The sequence below is a fragment of the Pocillopora verrucosa genome, chromosome 13 (assembly GCF_036669915.1).
Source record: "Pocillopora verrucosa isolate sample1 chromosome 13, ASM3666991v2, whole genome shotgun sequence".
NCBI classification, from domain to species: domain Eukaryota; kingdom Metazoa; phylum Cnidaria; class Anthozoa; order Scleractinia; family Pocilloporidae; genus Pocillopora; species Pocillopora verrucosa.
This window is the reverse complement of record NC_089324.1, coordinates 2,031,039-2,047,329: the sequence shown is the minus strand read 5'-3', so window position 1 is coordinate 2,047,329 and position 16,291 is coordinate 2,031,039. Positions and strand designations below refer to the sequence as shown.

Below are 16,291 nucleotides of genomic sequence, written 5' to 3'. Positions count from 1 at the left end.
ATAAAGGCGTGAGGGGAGTGATTGGCCAATGAAACAAGGAGCGGTTCCGGAAACAAATAAACTGCTTAATGGACGCACGAAAATAATTACAACTGAACAAAGAAGACGAAAGATGATTAAATTATGAAGGGTTAACCTAATACAGTTATTTTGTAGAACAAAGCTTGGCAATGCACGACATTCGCATCATTTTGCCAGTAATCAAGTTAGTGATCAATAGTTTAGTTACCGCGGTTACAAAAGGCTAAAGGGATTTTCATCAAGCTTCATCTAGGTAAATAGAAATTTATGAAGACGCTGAAGAACAAACAGAAGGGAGAGAAGTTGACACCGCGGACTTGGTATGTAAACTCATGCTTCTTTAACTGAATCTTCAGAGTGAAACAGGATCCAATATTAAGCTGGGAGCTAAAGCACCTCATTTCCTCTTAACTTTACGACAGGATCGAGTTTCGGTTTAAAGTTACGAGGCAGGGAGGTTGAACACATATGCAAGTAAAACAGAGCGGATCGGAGTGGCCAAAAGACTTAGGTATTTAACCATTTTCAAATGAAGACATTGCCAAGGCTCTAGCGAAAGATAAGTTATCGCCACTTCTGAGTTACTTGCACGCGATACGCACCTCTGAGCCGCTCTCTAAAACTAGCCCGTCTGCCTTGCATGTTGATACTGAAATCAAACATTTCCGAACGATAACGCAGGTAAACACCGACAAAAGACAGCACAAATTACTTTCTTTGTGTAATGACCTTACCTAAGAGGATCAAAAGTGAAATCTGGGCGAAATTTTCTTCAGTAATATAGTTCTTCATCAAATGTCCAGCATTGAAGCTGTTTTTTTAACATTTTTTTAACAGCGAACTGTCCTGAAAATCCACCATATTCGTGACTAACTTTTATGTGCATAACTCAGCAAACAAGGTTGCATTTTTATGACCCTCAATTTCTTCTTCCGATCGCACTTCAAATATGTGTGATAGTTCGACGGTTTGACCAAAACTTTCTTAACTATGGATATTTGAATCCGAGACTAATGTTGAACACTGATTTGCAACAATTCTGCGATGGGAAAGCATCTTGATAAAATTTGAGGTTATGCGGTTAATCTCTTGATAAATCAAGCACAACCTAACAAGTACTGTTTAACAAAATAATTTGATCGGCGGGGCGTTTCGTCGCGTTATTAGTGTCTGTCTGTTGTATACACTCAGCGATCAGCCCAAGAACAAACTTATTTTTTGTTGCTGTCCGATAATAACGCGAGTTATCGATCGTTAAAATTTTGTCATTAAAATCAGTCTAAAATTTAAAGTTAGTATTTTGGGAATTAGTGTGTTAAAAATTTTTGAGTTCTCCCTTGATCCTTGATTGTTTACTGGTCAAATGAAAACCCAAGGGGTAAAATACATTTCTTGGGGTTTATAGACAGCACTTTCTATAGGTTTTACAGACGTAAATTTACCTGATACCCCGATAAGGCCATGTAATATTCCTAAGATCTCCACCCTCTCCCTCTCCCTCCCCCCCACCTCGTTGGTATGACGACTGACCCCTCCCTCCGTCTCCCCCTGAAATCCATGTAATTCCCGAAAAATCCTTTGGCCCCTCCCCCCACATGATAATACAGTGTGCGTTATGTTTTTAACCAATGAGAGCGTGCGTATTATCTCAGATATTTGATGATTCGCAACGCGTGACACATGCCTCTGTCACGTGTACGTCATCGTAAGTTTTAAATGAGAAAAATAAATAAGTAAATAAATAAATAGATAAATAGGTAACTGTGGAACACAGGTATAAGAAATTTCCGAGAAAAAAATTAATAAAAGGAAAACATAACTGGGTCTAATATATTAGTTAAAACGGAATTTCTTTTACCAGTGTACGAGGAAACCCACAAGGCTGATTGAAAATAAACACTTGGAAGGTTATATTTAGTATATCTTTTTGTTTTCACAACATATCAGTATTTACAAGATGGAACAAGACTGAACTCCGTCCGTACACGTGCGAAACAGGATCAGTTCACGACGACTATTTTCCGAAAGTCAGTGTTTTACTATCCAAAACCGATAGTAAAATACTGACCTAGCCGGAAGCGAGTTGATTGGAAAAGATGACAGCGCAAGTCACCAAGATGGCAAATGGTCGGAGTAATTCTACACCCTTAGCAACTGGATACAGAAGGGTTATTAGGAGGCGAACTCTTGCGAAATGGGCTAACATTCATCTAGAGACAGTCTGTGTGTCGATACAAGACGTAACAGACCTCCACGACAGCGGAACAGCGGCGAAATTGCTGTCGGTTCTATCGGGAAGAAAGATTGCTGTGCCAATATTTCAACCCCACAGGAAGAAACGACAGGTAGTTGGTTGGAGGAATATTTGCAGTTTTTTAGAAAGCTTGGAATTCCCGGAAGAAATCACAGGTAAGAAGAAACAGCGTATTCTGTTGGTTATCTTGCGTGACAGTGAGACGAAACTGAAATATCCAAACACCATAGTGATTCTATCGGTAAACACTCTCTCGAGATTATTCCATTGATAATATTATGGCCGATCTTATTTAAAAGACCGAACACTGTTTCCTGTATGTATGTAACCGGTGTCCTTCATAACATATAACGTCTTATTTATTCTCGTGTGCGAATCGTCCTAAAAATCAAGGCTTTCGCCGTTTCTTCTCTAAGAAGATTGAACGCGTGAGACAAATAAGCTTATGCATCTCTCAAGATGTTCGAGTGAAATCATCGAGCTTCTCAAATGTTGTTTTGATTGCTTCCTTGATTGAATTCTTTTGGAATATTTTTAACGCTGAATTAAGTACTTTCTTCAACGTGTCAAGGCCTGCAATTAATTTTGACAGAAACCGATAATACAAGCTAGAAACTTCCATAATTACTGTAATTTATACTAACAGTATTCACTCTCCAGTGCATCACTCCGCGATAATTTTATCAAATCTTTTCGTCGAGAAGAGATATGATCTATCCATGTTTTGTCTTATATCCGTGTATCAAAACAACCCAAATCACGAGGGTGACATTTGCAAAATATAACAATATAAGAAATGCAAACATTTGTTATTGTTTCCATTCAAACAAAACAACTGATGCAACGAACGAATTAAGAAAACGGGCTTAAAGATTAAAAACTGCTCTGGTTTGACAACTGTTATTCCCAGCTGTTTCCAGGTGAGGTTTTTTCCCCTTCACAACGATATGTCACGTAATTATCCTTTGTAACGCAAATGGTCTTCGTCACGGATATGACGCCTGATGTAACGGCTTGGGAAAGGGCCCAGACAGGGCTCAGAGAGTGAAACTGTAGATTGCAGCCGTAGAATATATGCACGAAACTTACTGCGGCTCACTCCCGGAGTTCCGCGCAGTGCGCTAACACTGTTTTGTTTATCGTTGAATTCCAACCTCAGACGACGACATCTGTTGCACGAGTCAGATAAATCTGCCCGTAGTCCATAACACAGTCAGCTGAGAATACCGATAGAAAACACAGCTAATATTCCGATCTTGCTTTGCTAAATACATTGAGTTTTCAATTTTTTGCATTTGAATCTGTGACCAAAGCTTAGTGACAAATTCATGTTCTGACCGTCTCATTTGCAACTCGCCGGGAGGTTCTGGTCCTAATCACTTCGAGCATGATTTGAGAAAAAACAAAAAACAAAAAAACAAAACCAAAAAAAAAAAAAGAATTTTCAAAGATGAAAACCAGTCGGTTGATTATACCAAGATTCATTTAATATCCAAATTTTCAAGTAAAATGAAAGAAATCCACAGCATTTTATTCATCGTTTGCTTTTAGATCTCGCAACTTTGTTATTTACTCGTTTGAACAGGTGAAACGAGGGAAACAATAAAAACCATACCCGAGCTGAGCTGGTCATGTTCTTCGATATTTCATTAGTTTCCTTTACTGTACTTATTAAATTATTTGACTGTGTTTTGATTGCCTGGAAAATTGAAAAAAATATCTTTAGGCTTGTGCAGGAGATGGAGATGCAAGTTTGCAGTTCACGAAAGTCGCAGCAAGCGTGTTATGTTACCTGTTATACACGTAATGGAAATGTATGGAAATTATTTTCAGAATATGTATATTTGTTCCCTATGCAAATATCAAAAACGCTTTGACATCTGCATGACATGTGCTCAAAGCCATAAACTTACACCGACACTCTCTCGGTGTTTACACTTGTTCGCTCTTTCGAACGATTCTCAACATGATTTACTGCACGGGAGACTTTTAAAGCAGCAAGAAGTCGCTCCATTGGGACCTAAATGGCAAATTTTGTTTTTCATCCTCGTGGATAAACACAGGCGAGAGACGAAGCAAAATTGCAAGGTATTCTTGATGTTATTACTTTTATTTTCATTCTGTATGTATCATCTCTGTAACTGTGATATATAAAATAATTTCCATCACTCGCTCTTGTGTCGAAACTGCTTACGTCTTTGAAATTCTCGTTGTAAAGACAGCAAATAAAATTCTTTTGTCGACGGCTGCTGTTCCCTCACGGTAGGTTCAACATTTTAAAATGCAGCGAAATAAGTATTGTTTTAAAATTGTATTTCGGCCGTGAACATACAGGTTTTGTTTTTGACGAAGTAGAAAATACTTATAAATTGGCTGTTTCATTTTGATATTCCATTTAACACGGAATTCAAACGAATTTATTCCGAGAAACACATTTAAAAAAAACACAAAGGCGGATTTACAGCCACAAGTTATAAATGCGATTTTAAAATCGCATCTGCGTGAAGCTATCACACTTGATTCTGAAAATTGAGCATCAGGGATTTGCTGATAAAGCGACATTTTATTCAAATGTTTTTGTTTTGGTTCGTATGTTCTTATATCCAAGAGCAGATAAATGCGTCCTTTCATGTGGTTCTTCACGCTCAAGGCGCACAGTTTCTAAGAGCCAAAGTTTAACAAACAGACTTTCGGCGTGGTGATAATAAATTTATTAATTTCTATTTATCAGGCGAAACACAGCTTGAGTCCTCGACTTTTAAGTTCGGTTAAATTTGGTAAATATGTGATAACTCTTAGGGGAACTAAAAAATTTTCGCTCTTTTGTAACTAATTTATTATTTATGTCTATCTGCGACACTTGCTTCTGGATAACATGTCTTATGCTAATTAAACTAAGTTAGGATATACAGCCGTGTTGCCAGCTTTCTAGTTTAAACAGCGCGGGCTTTAAACTTTAATGTTTTTCAGGATTTTTTCACGCAATAGCATTGTGAAACTAATTTTTTGGCTGAAATAGAAACGCCATAAATTTTTTATCTTTCTACCTGTGAATGATCGCCTTGATTGGAAATTGGCGCTCACTCCATGAAAAGGAAAACAGAGGGCTTTGATTCGAAGTTTTCAGAGTATCGTTTTCTTAACGCGAAGATGAAATTTAAAAAAAAAACGGAATTTTTCAAGGTTGCAAGTATTGGATATAAACTAATTTAAACGTTCTAGGTGAATATACAAGGAAATCATACGTTTCAATAATTGATGCAACACGCCGAGTTTGGGAAAACTCGTTTGTTATAAAGAAAATATTTTGAAAGCAGTATACAGTTCTTTCTTGCGGCAACATCAACACGACAGAGTTCGACTTTGCCTAAAAGATGCTTGGAAGATTTTTCTTGTCCTGTCGTTCAGTCGATGGATCGTGTACAAAGAGGAGCTGTACGCTGTTTAAATAAAGTTTTTGGAAAGGACATGAATGATGAAATTTGACAGGTACTTGTCATTGTTACAGATCGAGTGATTTAAAAAGGAAAGAACTTCGGTTTCTGTCCAGAAAAACAAATAATGATATGCATGGTTTCTTCTCAAAAAATATGTACCTATATATGTATTTTATAATCAATGAATGATTCAGAATAAAACTGTGATGTGGTTGGCCTCATGTCCCAATTGCGATTTCCCCCCCCCCTCCCCTCCCCTCCCACTCATGCTTTTTCTAAAAGTTGAGTTCGAGAATTTTCACCCATTAAGATAAAGTTTTTTTTTTTAATTTTGGATCTGAAGTACCCCTCAAGCAAACATTTTTGCTTTTTTAGTGAATTGATCGAGAACTCCGAATGGTTTTGTTTTGCTAAGCTCTGTGATCGGCAATTTTCTACCCCGCGTCAACCTCTCAACTAATCAGACGCAAACAAAAAAAAAAACGATGGCGACTTGGCTGCTCGCATTTTCCCGCGTGTCAGAAAGTCATCTCCTCTCAGCTTTCTATTAATCTGATTGGCCGTTCTGGTCACTTTAGTTATTGGTTTTCGACACTCGATACAAATACGCACCAAACTGAAATTTCGACCCGTACTTTTGTGTAGAAAATTGGAAATTTCTTGAATCTTATCTAAATCGGTAGGATATCATCGGTAGCTAGTCGTTCATTATAGTTTTTTGTTTCATTCGCTTCCTGTAGAGCCACTTCAATTCACTCAAGGAAACATCGAGTTGCTTCTCGACTGGGTTTGGCACCTGGTGATATACTTTTTGATAACACCGCTTCAAGACATGTTTGGTCAAACACAGAGCTCGCCTAGAGAATTCATTCTGTCCTGGGTTCATGAAAAGCTTCCTACTCATAATGTCACAAATTTTGATACAGACTGGCAAAATGGCGTGCTACTCTGCGAGCTTGTAAACGCTACTCAGTCTGGACTAATCCCATCAAAGCTTTATGCAGATAAAACAAACGGTGAAGGAAACGCTAAACTTGGCATGCAAATTGCGCATGAGGCCTTCGGAATACCGCAGGTAATTTCTCCGTTTGATCTAGCGTCATCGCAAGTGGATGAGTTAAGCTTGCTGACGTACCTAGCGCTGTTTGTGAAGTACGAGAGTCTAAAACAAGGGTCTGGGAAGAAGGCGAATAGAGGTAACCCGGTAAATAAGGATGAAGAAATTGCGCATGCGTGTAAAGCATACGGTTCAGGACTGAGAGCTAGTGAACTCGGGAAAGTGGCGGAATTTGTTGTCGAGTTGAACGGTGCTAAACCCACTGATATAACCATAGCAATTGAATGCAAGCCAGTTCGAGGAGCTGTTCATGAAGACAAACCTGATCTCAGCGTGAAACCGCTGAACAGAAATACTTACTGTGTGAAGTATTTACCAACACGACCTGGAGACTACGTCATCAGTATTCTGCATTGTGGGGCTCATATATTGAGGAGTCCATTCTACTTGACAGTTCCAGAGCAAAACGGCCTCAGTTCTCTGAAGACGCCTCTTAGAAATCAGCGGAAAGACCTTGTGGATGGAACTTCAAATAATGGACACGAAGTGTCTTCGAATAAGAACCACTCACCAACGAGTCAGAACGGCTCGCCGAGCCTGTCTTCTGACGATGAGGGCAAAAATTACCCACTTAACCCTCCCTTTTTGACAAATGGATCTATATCACCTGAACTTCCTACGAATACAGCTGAGGGACCGGGGCTTATCGCCGGGGAGGTCGGCCGTGTAGGGAGATTCAGGGTCGTAACTGATAACACAACCAAAGGCCCTTTGAGCGTCTGCATCAGCTGTCCAGCGGTTTCCATTCCAGTGCCCTACGTCAAAAGTGTGAAGAAGGGCACATTTACAGAGCATAGCGTGCTGTACATCCCCACGGAGCCTGGAGCTTACGAAGTGTTCATAAAATGGGGAGACATTTCCATCAACGGAAGCCCTTTCAAAGTCTTCATAAACAACGTGTTGGAGGACGGCGTCGGCGCGCAACTCGGAGTGAAAGACGATTTAGGCGGGCGTGGAAGAATTCGCGTGTACTACGCAGCCATGTCGACGAATTTCAAGGTGCGAAAGGACAATGAACTGTTGGAGAAGTTCTTAAAGGCAAAAGGGATTTCAAACCGATCGGATTTTGACGAGTGGATTGCGCTAGATGTAGCCATGAACAGAGCGCAAAGAGATAAAGTTTTCTCCAAAGCTGGTACTCGAAAAACACCAATGCTATTTGCTAATGATGTCTTCATCGGAGGTTATGAGGATGTTCTCATTATGGACAAGCAGGGATTGTTTGATAAGTACTTGAAGTAACTTTATATCTCGACCAGACTGTAGCTGAAGAGGAATTCTCCATTGATGTTTCATTTTCATTTTTTGGTAAATGGTATGAATAAAAAAGAAACGCAGAGCATTTTTTGAGTCTGTGACATTCAAAATTGCCTTCAAGCTGAAGGCATCTACCAAATATTTCTTTGATGAGAAAGAAAAATAACACGATGGCAAAAATAAACAAGAAACGAAGTAGGATGGCTAAGGATGGAAAAGATTGACAGGGATTGAAAACGACTACTAAATATTAGTTTGGTAAGATAGAAAAACGCTGAGGAAACAATAATTAAGGAAGAGAAAGCAAGGATGACTTAGAATGGAGAAGATTGGACCGGATTGTTAATGACTATAAAATATTAGTTTGGTGAGATATAAAAACACAGGAGATGCAAAGATAAACCAGGATGGTACAAGGATGGCTAACAATGGAGAAGATTGGACCGGATTGTTAATGACTACAAAATATTAGTTTGGTAAAAAAGAGAAACGCCAAAGGTACAATAATCAAGCAGGAAGGAATGAGGATGGCTGATGATGGAAAATACCGACACGAGTTGAAAATCCTAAACTTAACAAATTCAATAAGATGATTAAACGTGACGTAAAAGGATTGAGACATATCCCTCTTGTTAGAGTCGTAGAAAGTGTGAACGACCTCAGAGGGTTGTTGGACAGTCTCATTGAGTTTTCTTTTACTCGAATCCTTGAATCTCCATACAGTTATTGGAAAAGGTGTGTGTCTGTAGTTCGGACGTTTGGCCTGGTAGTTCTCGGTATGATACAGCTTTGCGATTAGATTTTGCAAATCGAAAATTTAAAGCGAGTGAAAAAATTACGATTTCGTAGAAAAACAAAAATTTATTTATTTGAAGTAACGTAAACGAATTTGCTTAAAATCGTAGTTTATTTATTCTATCTTGGCTAAGCTTTAATTCGTTTTTTTGCCCATGATTCGAAAGCGTTCTGTAGGAATGCCAAGAATGACTATTTCTTAAACGCACCACGGCTTTCACCAGTTGCGTAAATGAAACACTTCCTATTGAAATTAGAAGTTGAAAAACTAATAGAACTCTGTACAAGCTCACCAAGTCAGCTGGGGTGGTGTGGGGAAAAAAAAGGTGCTAATATGTGTAATTTATTTATTGTTTGCTTAGGCGCGATTGTAATGCGTCGATCAATCCGAAGATTCAACATCTACCCCCAGGAAACTCCCAGGCATTTGAACTTTTAAAGATTGGTTTATTCAAATTTGTTCAAACTCCCGCCCCACCGGGGCAAAATTTTTGTTCAAATTCCCCACCCAAGTGCCGGATTTGATGTTCATTTTTTTTTTGTAACAGGTGAAATCAGCGACAGTGACTTTCTACAGATTGACTTTATTTACCTTTAAACACCTCGATATTTAAAGATATGACACTTGTGTTCCGCTGGAAAGACTTGACACTTCCGGTTAAAGATTCAAATTCTCCTCTCCCCGGGCGCGGACGACGGTAAAATACCCGTATGTTGAAGCTTCGAATTGATCGGCGCATAATTCTAATATTAGACTTAATTTATTTATGGTGCGACGCATCGGAGAAGATAATTTGATTTGAATTAGAATAAAAAGACAACAACGACAAGGTATGAAATAAAAAAAAGACTATTTTAATAAGCTATTTAGATAAATGCTTAGTCGCATAAAGTTCAATAAAAGTATCATTGAAGTTGCTCGTGTTTTCTTTGTGCAAACCATATGGCTTCAGGAATTAATTGACAGAGGATCTCAATGGGATAATAAACTAACAGTAAAACGGCCAAAAAATGTAGCACCTAGGCGTGAAAATGGACCACTTTTTTAAACTATAAGTCGTAAAACTAGTGAACCGTTAAAATTCTCCCTTTCCACAATGTCATTTTGTGTTAACCGTTAGCCAGCAGTAACAGGTATACAAACAAATTTTAATACAAACTTGCTTTAAACCAATGCTAGTTCCTTTTCATGTTATTATTGATATTATCTTTTGTAACAATCGTGTAATTCAATTTTTTAGTTGCAAAGTGATGATAAATCTATATATCCATCTTTAGCCGTAAGTTGGTCAAAATTTCAACCGTTAGCCGTAAAAGCCATTACCCCATTAAGAGATTCTCACCATTGGTGGTGAAACTTTGTTCATAAAGTAGCTTATATGGGCCGATATTAGTTTTCTCTCGTGTCACAAATCTTATGTTTTGAAGCTCTTATTACAAATTCTAATCCTAATTAGGAAAACTTTGAGAACTATGTTAAGCTTGTTATTTTTTGCTTGCGTCCAAAAATGGCATTTGAATCACGTGACCGTGAAGGTGTGGGGCCACGTGACATGGTCTGATAAAACTTTGTTGAAGCAGAGAAAAAACGACTTAGCTCAATTGAAGTTGAATTAACTTTTCGTCCCGCAACAGTTTTGTATAAAACTGGCCGTTTCTGTTGTTTAGCACATAGGGAGACTTACTTACAGCAAGAGTCATATTTTCGTCTTCAAATTAGTGTAAAAAAACACAAGTCGGTTATTGGCTTTGTGTGCGTTCACGCTTTAACCCTTTAGAGTGACCGGCTTCTAGTTTCTTCCTACAGTTTCACCCTCGGATCAAATATAAAGGTCATGAGAATAACGGCAATGATCACTATTTAAGAAACTCCTGACTGTCAAACAAATTTTACTTTTTTTTCTCCCTTTGTTCTCAAAGGAAATAAGAAAAAAACAGTGTGAAGAATGTAAATACCAATTTAAGGGCGTAAAGGAAGGTGGAAACGAAATAATATAATAAGGAAAGGCAGAAAGGAACTGACGGAAAGAAAGACACTTATTTCAAACAAGTGCGTCAAAATAAATCAAAGTCTTCTTCTCAGTAACGTCAATCGACGATACGTGAAAATGGACTGTGTTGGAAAGACGTACTGGTGATTACTTCACCTGGTTTATGATTATACTGTTTAATTCTCCCTACCAGCATAATGCATTACTGCGCTGTCTGGTATGGAGAATCTACGTTCGGATGTAAACAGTTGGGCAACATGTTGATACCCATCGTCTTCAAATGCACTTCTTGCTGATTATCCGTCGACTTTGATTTTTCCAGGAGTTCAAGGAATTCATGCATAGCACAGTTATGTGGCTACTTGTTACCTGCGTGGAAAGATTACATGCAGTTTAATCATCATGTGTTGAAAAATACATTCGCAGATGAAAATTATCGTGGTTGCGCTGGATAAAACAAGAAAACGGGGAAAACATAAGCTCATGATCTCTTGCATAATAAACTTGAAAGGAACCAACTCGGATTAAATACTACCCACCCCTCCCTCTACAATAGCATGGTAGAATATTTTCGGGCATTGTTTGGCGCGCATGAGCACACGTGCTTCTTACACAGGTCCCAGTAGAAATTTTTTCGACTAATCCAGAATAATGTGAAACAAAGCCAATTTAATCCCGAAACTTTTTAGGTACTCATTTGCGAACTGTCCCAAAGACAGAACCTTTAAAATTGATCGGATGAAGTCAAAGCGGCAAAGATTTATTTTTAATGCCATAAGTCATTTGCATTCGTGTCCCGGTTAAGGTCTGTATCGATGAGTTCTTGGTGCACGCGAAGTGACTGTCTCGTGTCACGTGACCTGACTTACTAAATACACCGGTCAAACGTTTGCGCATGTGCGAACTTTGTAATGATTCGGGTGGCGTGCTCTCTGGCTGTGGGATCCAAGTTGTCTCACACTAGTTACTAACAACTACAAAAGCCAGTAAGTCACAGTGTTTCAGAAAGGGAAACCATTTTCGGTAAGGCTCAAAACGGAATGGTAAATCACCAGAATACCAGTACTTGAATAAGGTGTGTGTCCCAACAGTGTCGGTTTTCCTTTTAACTTCTTTTGATTCCTTTTTACAGTTTTCTTTGAACTTCACAATTATCTTTCTCTGATTTTGCGAGACAGCGCTGACAACAGTTTCTTATTTTTTCCTCTGGGGGGTCTGGGGTGGGGTGGCCAAAATAAATCCCCTCGCGCATGCTAGACGTTTGACCGCTATGTTGAATCGACAGCTGTGTCCGATATGTTGACTTACTAAAATCTTGATCCAATTTGAGCAGCATGTGCCGTACGTGCTTCCTTTCTGACGCGAATTTCTTGCGCCAAGGACTCGTTTTCCCTCCGCACGCCGTCGATTTCATTCACAAGAGAAATTACTCGCCCCTGATGATCGCGCAATCTACAACAGATTTAAGACAATATTCATAGGATTAGACGTTCAATTTTAACCTTCAAAGAATCAAAAAACGTAAAAGCAGAGAACTATATCAGAGTATTTTCATGCACGCCATAATTTTGATCATCACGCAGCACAGCTCTTTTTCGTGACGTTCCGTGATGCGTGACTCTTACTAATAAGTTACGCTTTCTCCTAACTTCTCCGTTACAAGTCACGCCATAGTGCTCGCCTTTTGTAGTTAATCGTAAGCTTTGTGATACGTGATTCGTGATTATGAAGAAAGATTCTGTAAACATTTTAGCAGCCGGTTTTTTTTCTTGCAATTTGTTTAGAAACGAGGGTTAAGGAAACGAAGAGAATCTGGTAGATAATAATGTTGCATGACAATAATGAAGCTGGACCGTACAATGAAGTAGAGCAGGTTTGTGTCAAGGGTTTTCGTGGGGTAAATTACAGGGAGAAAAATGACCTTTGTTGACAAGTAAGCTTGTTGCTTTTCACGTTTCAGTAGAACCGAAGGATAAGAAAATTGGAACATTGGAAAATGGAAAAAGTGGAAAAAGGAAAAAAAGGGGAAAATGGGATATGGGAAAATAATTTCCACGTAGAGTTACCTCTCTACTTGTCTTCTCAACTGGGCATTTCCTTGCCGCTCTCGTTCCAGTTCATCGAACAGCAGGTGCGAACGTCTCCTCAATTTAAACATTTCCTCAGAATCTTCCCCTACAAGAAGCAGCGATTTACTTAACCCTGCCGTAAACAAATACTAACTAGACTGATGAGCATGTAACAGGTGCTGATCACAGAGAAAGTGTTGAGACAGTGTTATCTTGACTGAACTCTTACTTCATGAAAAGAGTCTACGAGGGATTTAGAGCACCTAGTTAAGAGAATTTAGCGTTGCAGGGTCTATACTTACGGTAAATCCTTGATGGTCTTGTAAACTCAAATGCATTCCGCCTTAGAAACAAAAATAGAAAAAGATCTATGGATTTTGTTTGTTGTATACCTAGTGATGCAGTTAAACTGGGTAACAAATGAACTTGGCCGGTGATAAACAAGCAGAAATCAGTTGCTCTCTCCCTTCCCCGCCGTAGCCACAATTTTTCAATTACCTCGTTGTGTTATCTACCACTGGTGGTTGAGACCACGTGACTGTAGGGGAGCCCGCAGCACGTGGAGAGATTGGACGAGGATATGTCTGTCGATCAATCAATCAATTAGTTAGTAAGGTCATAAACCAGAAAACTGTTATAATTTTATATGCAGGTCGATGATTGGTGTCTAAAAACACAAGCAGACTTTGAGCAACTCGTCCCGTTAGATTAAGATAATCGAAGCCACGAATTTCTAGCGTAACATCCTGCTTTCCGAAGTAATAATCATAACGCAATTTAAGCACATGTAAGTAAAATAATTAGTAACCGTGATACAAAATGTACATGGCGAGCGTATTTTTAGAGAAGACGAATGAGCACACAAAATACTTATTTCATGTGATTGTGAGTATGACCTGTATAAACTGTATTGTTGCTGACTGATCTCAATTGAGTGTCGAAAGTAATCCAAGATTGCATTAGTTTTGCTGCATACAGTGCGGTCTTTCACTGGTCCCGAAAATTGCCGCCACTCATCCCGTCAGTCAAAGCGGCAAACTGAAACTAGAACTAATCACGACGTGGTCGCCGCGTTTTCCCGCGCTTAACGCAGGTGCCTTATTTTTACTTGATTTTTTTATATGCTCGTTATGATTTTTTCTTTTCTTTGATTGGCCATTGTGATTACTTTGGGTTTTTTTTTCCTTTTCTCTGATTGGCCATTGTGATTACTTTGGGTTTTTTTTTCCTTTTCTCTGATTGGCCATTGTGATTACTTTGGTCTTTTTTTTCCTTTTCTCTGATTGGCCATTGTGATTACTTTGGTTTTTTTTTCCTTTTCTCTGATTGGCCATTGTGAATACTTTGGTTTTTTTTTTCCTTTTCTCTGATTGGCCATTGTGATTACTTTGGTTTTTTTTTCCTTATCTCTGATTGGCCATTGTGATTACTTTTGGTTTTACTTCTCTAAATCGAGAAACGCTTTATCAAAGTAATGTCATTATTGAAATTTGTGATGCAGAATTTGAATATATAAAGATCCTGCCTTTCTTACAGGGTTGCTGAGCGATCGGAAGTAGACTTCACTTACAAGGCAGGCGGTCTGAATTGAGCGCCTGATGTTGGTACGGTACTGGTTGATTTCTTCACTTTCCGACAGGTGGTGTCGTCCACATGATCCAGTTTGTGCAGCATTCTAAAGAGTAAGAAGGGTATAAACAATATTAGTTATAAAACTTCGTGCTCTGTTCTGAATTCTGAAAATTCATGCGTAACTGATATGCGTTGTCCATCCCTTCAAATTCCTCTTCCCTTAGTAACCGCGACAGACAAGGAACGTTTTAACACGATGGCAATTGTTGCGCGCTTCAAATGGATCAACCAATTTTATCAGGCACATGATAATTTCCCAGTCGACCAATACTATGAATTTACTGAACAGCATCAAATGTTTTTGGCAAACTTCCCATATTGTTCGCTGCACTGACCTCATTAGCCGTTTTTTCGAAAAGAGATCCTCTCCAGCCTTTACTTCTATTGTTATAAGCTGAAGTTTGCCACCGACTCGCCATGATAAAAAGGCAAAGTAACTGTAACCAAAAAAAAAAAACAAAAAACATATCACTGAATATATCAATAAGAGATAAACGAATTCCTTAACCGAAATCACATTTATATTGGCGAAGAGGAGGCTCTCCTGCCTCCACTAGTTCAGAACTACATTTCTGCCAGCCAGCGCCAACCTCGAAACACGCGTGGCTCTCGTGAGAGCTCTTACGTGCAAGCTCTCCACATCAAATGCTCACCGATGAGATGATTAGATATCTATGAACAAAGCTAGTTCATGGTCTCGCTAACCAACGATTGTTCGGTAAGTCACTGGGTCGACAAACGGACTGTGAAAGCAAAGCGTTCGAGTTTCGAATCCTCGGGGGTACTTGGATTTGACATTCGCCCTTCGACTAAATTCATTTTTTTTCAAGGATAAAATATTATAGATATAATAAATTAAGATAATTAGATTGTAAATATTTAATTTCCCTTGTCTTCTTCACCAAGAGATTATCTTGCCGCCGCTAATTAATCCAGTGTAAGAGGCATGTTTATAAGGAATGGATGTGAGTTTCCAGAACATTAGGAAAACAGTTGATTCAAGTCAAAATTGCGATGATCATGAAGAGACCTAAAAATCGTGAAAAGGATCGAATTTTAGATTTTAGTTACACGCCAATTTCTTTAACTAGACAAGTTTCCAATGCAACATTAATACTTTCTTCCAAATCAAAGTCGCTGCTCGCGAAAATACGCTTATGAAATCAAGTAATTACTCTACGTCTTTAACTCAACTAAGAAATACTTGGGAGCGGCTCATTCGAAAAGGAAGTCAACAGATCAGTTCAAACATAGGCATGCTTCTCTTATAGAGTTTTTTTTTTCGATCGGGTGGGTCGAGGTGAGACACGGTAATGACCGTTGAATGACGAGACCAAACAACAGTTGCAAAGGAGACGCCGCTTACTGCTGTTCCTCCGTCAGAGAAAAAAATCAAAGCAGTTAATTGCCTTAAAAATATAATTTCATGTAATATCACCACGGAAAGCAAATTGAAATTCTATTTCATCTAAAATAGGCCCTAACCAACGACATGTTGCGATCTCCATTCTTTGAATAAACGAAGATATACTGAAAAGAAGGAGGCTCCTTTTTCGGTTGTTGCCGATCTGTACTTTGCTCCTTTCTGGTTCTTTACAAGGAATTACAACGCTTTGGAGTTACGTTCAAAGTAGCTAAAAGCAAATTTAATCGGTAGAAAATGCCAAAAAAATAAAAATCTATGCGATTTTTTTTTAGTTGGTTTGGGTTGTGCGGTT

The 16,291-nt window shown here is 38.8% G+C and overlaps 1 protein-coding gene and 1 long non-coding RNA gene across 3 annotated transcripts; one reads left to right on the top strand and one right to left on the bottom strand.

Moving 5' to 3' along the window:
- The first annotated feature begins 153 nt into the window (after positions 1 to 153).
- Positions 154 to 9,953, top strand: LOC131773659 (filamin-A-like). Of its 2 annotated transcripts, none has more exons than XM_059089605.2 (3): positions 154 to 341; positions 1,969 to 2,430; positions 6,453 to 9,953. In XM_059089605.2, exons 2-3 carry the CDS (start codon positions 2,118 to 2,120, stop codon positions 8,069 to 8,071), a joined length of 1,932 nt encoding a protein of 643 aa, XP_058945588.2. In that variant the 5' UTR covers positions 154 to 341; positions 1,969 to 2,117; the 3' UTR covers positions 8,072 to 9,953. The 2 variants fall into 2 exon arrangements, with proteins under 2 accessions (XP_058945588.2, XP_066016533.1); XM_066160436.1 differs by lacking the exon at positions 154 to 341 and adding an exon at positions 443 to 532.
- A 3,289-nt stretch (positions 9,954 to 13,242) lies between these two features.
- LOC131773679 (uncharacterized) lies at positions 13,243 to 14,721 on the bottom strand. The gene is made up of 3 exons (XR_010716043.1): positions 14,512 to 14,721; positions 13,440 to 13,525; positions 13,243 to 13,284 (listed from the first exon to the last, which is right to left on the bottom strand). It is a non-coding gene; the product is annotated as an uncharacterized lncRNA (long non-coding RNA).
- Positions 14,722 to 16,291: the final 1,570 nt, after the last annotated feature.